The 3,082-nt window shown below is 36.3% G+C and overlaps 1 protein-coding gene across 1 annotated transcript; it reads right to left on the reverse strand.

Annotated features, from left to right (window-relative positions):
• Positions 1-573: 573 nt before the first annotated feature.
• LOC109585575 (uncharacterized) lies at positions 574-1,997 on the reverse strand. Its single transcript, XM_020001700.1, has 6 exons — positions 1,912-1,997; positions 1,680-1,836; positions 1,536-1,630; positions 1,110-1,491; positions 870-1,064; positions 574-819 (listed from the first exon to the last, which is right to left on the reverse strand). The coding sequence occupies exons 1-6, from the start codon at positions 1,995-1,997 to the stop codon at positions 574-576; spliced, it is 1,161 nt and encodes a 386-aa protein (XP_019857259.1).
• Between the last annotated feature and the right edge of the window lie 1,085 nt (positions 1,998-3,082).

Raw genomic sequence — 3,082 nt, forward strand, 5'->3', positions numbered from 1 at the left:
AGGATCCCATCTGCAAAACGATCTTATCTTTTCGTAAAGGTACCATTTCCTTTCAGTTGACATACCCTTTGGTGGTAATATATTATGTAGTTCATCTTCCATTATTTGAGCGTCTTCCTTCAGCAAATTCAATTGTGTGACTGGGCCATCTACAGCTTGTCTGGCTGCAACTACACCAGGTGAGGCGCATTTACAACAAAGTGTTGAAAGCCTTTGATGCCTTTTATTTTCTTAAATAATGTAGCAAAGTAACTACACCAGTCAAGTGTTTCTACAATGAGTTCACCATTGCTACTTCCTACTGGTTGGGCTTTGTTCACAGCAGATGATTGCTGTACAACTTGAATGAAGTCATCCAATGAGTCCACCTCTGCTTTACGGAATTTTTCCTTTAATAGTCCGAAGCACCAGTCTGGAGAAAATTTTGTGTGTCCAACTGGCAGAAAGATATTGAAATGGACGCATTGAGTCCTGTCATGACTCTCCATAAGAGGTACTAAAATAAATAAAGAATTACATTTAAAATGTTCATTATTGTGCATGTAATATACTTACTTGAATAACTGTATTATTTTAATTTTGCCCTGTGCAGTTGTCAGCATTGAAATGAATACTGACTGAGTTGAGGCCATGATTCTTCAAATAAAAATGTACCATGCTTATGACAGGATTTGCCCCTTTACCAGTGTCGAATGATTCATCGATCAAGAAATTAACCTGCTGAGGGATAGCTTTATAGCACACGCCAAATATGCCACATTTCCTGGGAGTAAGAAAATAAATTGGACCTGCTTGTAGTGGACTTGAAGGATAGTGAACCTTTAAAAAAGTAAGTAAGCTAGATACACTTTCATATCATAAAATATTACCTGTTGAGCATAATCGAAGCGATAATGTGCAACAATATTTAACATAGCAAGTGGCCTTGTTAGTGGGGGATTGTAATTGTTTGCTGCATCAGTATACAGCCCTTTTAACAATAATTGTGCCTCTTTTAATACATCCTTATAGTACTCCCTTTCCTTTTTAACAAGACTTCTGTGATCTAGTGCCTTTTGCATTGCCTGAAAATTCTAAATAATACTTGTGTTATTACAATACTGACTTACCTCAGTTATCCTTTCATCTGATTGCATGTTAGCACTTCTTATAATCAGTCCACTTATCTCTTTACAAGTGGCACACAAGTCAGACATAGGCTTCATTTTTTCAATATAAGGCAGGTAGCGTCGCCACAACATGTTGAATGTTATTTCAGCACATGCTTTGACATAAAGCCCTTCACATGATTCCGCATACTCTAAGTATACCTGCCTTTTAGATGTACTGCATGGTAAGAACTTCTTATTCTCGTAACATTTCATTCCAGGTATTCTTCCAGGAAGACTGATTCCATGGACTTCAGCGTACTTTCTGATGAAAGCAACAACCTGGAGAATATCATCATAAGTCAAAGCATGGTTTGGTGTCTTTCCAGCATTTCCGTGAACTCTAATAAAGTTAAGTACATAACATTGAATTTTTAATTCTCATACCTTGGTATTAATCCATTCATTCTGTAGTTTTTCATGATTTCCTCAAACCTGCTTTTGCCACATGAATGTAGCTTCAGAAATGTTACTCTACATATCTAGTTGAAAAACGATTAATTTTGTGCTGTGTCACTCATAGTTACAAACCTTACGACCTTGATGCATGAACGTAAAAAATTGCCTCTTTCTCTCTTTCTGTCTCCTGTGGTTGCCAGTCGACAATCCCCCCATGGTAGATGTTGCTGCCACTTGACTCATAATAGCAATTTCTTGAACAGGCTTTGCCATGGCTTGTATATCACATCTATATGTTTTTATGTAAGAGTGACTGAACAGTGCATAGCAATTATCTGAGCAACCACATCCATGTTCAAAGAACTTTGATAATTCTTCTTCCTCCTGTAGGTCTTCCTTCCTCATGTCATCACCAGAGTGAGTAGTTGAAGTAGCTGGAGCATCAGGCATCGCTGATTCTAAATCAAGATCTGATACTTGTAGCTCCACAGCCACCTCAGGATCAAACAGTGGTGGATTAATATCTTCATCACAATCTTTTGTCTCTTTCTCTTCTTCTTTCCCTTCCTCTACCTCTTCTTCCATACCTTCTACTGCTTCATAGTCTGTCTCTATCAATTAACAAATACACTGTATAACTAAGTTTAATATAATAATATTGTGCATTTATACAGGCGATGGAATGTCATTGTTGTGATAGCTAACCGCTATTCACAGTTAGTATGTAAACAGTGTTATGAATAAGCTTACCACTAGTTTCATCACAAAAGTAGTCCCCAAGAACTGAAGCAACGTAGTCACTGTCTCAAGGACCTATTTCTTCATTTAACAAGCGAGCAATGTCTCTTTCTGTAGCCATAGTTTTTATAAGTAGTCTTCTTCGTCTTTGTTATACTTTAAATAGTTGCTATAGAGACTCCATGGTTACCTAATGACGCATTAAAGCCCTCCGTTTTTATTCCGTGGTCGCTCCGTGTAACATTCTCCGTGCACAATCAAGGTAAAATGTCGAAGGGCTTATAACTCGGCAAAGAAGGCTTCGCTACCCCTGATTTTGGTATTAAATGAAAGGATTTTGTTTATATAACATGTTTATGTGATAAAATGAATTTTGCCCAGGTAAAGATTTTTCGTGATTATGAGCCCATAGCTCAAAATGATAATTCCCGCAGATAGCCTGGTTTTCTCATATCGGGTCACATATACTTGATGCAGCATTACATTTACTGTCATATGATGAGTTTCAAAATCTACACTTTTCATACTTAATGGTTTCAGGGCTGTAATATCATGCTTCAATAATGTTAGTAAAATAATATTCCTTTCCTGCACTATTTGGTACAGGTAGTGAGTAATTAGAACATAATCTATACAATACTTGACCATAATTACAATCATAATAATCTTAATTTAGACACTTCTTATTCTCTTTATTTAGTGCCTTCTTTAATTTATCCATTTCGTTATCAGAAAATTTATTTCATAAAAACTTATCCTTCGTTGCACTTAATATTGAGTCTCTATTATCATAATAT

Source organism: Amphimedon queenslandica, unplaced genomic scaffold, assembly GCF_000090795.2.
Source record: "Amphimedon queenslandica unplaced genomic scaffold, v1.1 AMPQUscaffold_13045, whole genome shotgun sequence".
Taxonomy (NCBI): Eukaryota; Metazoa; Porifera; class Demospongiae; order Haplosclerida; family Niphatidae; genus Amphimedon; species Amphimedon queenslandica.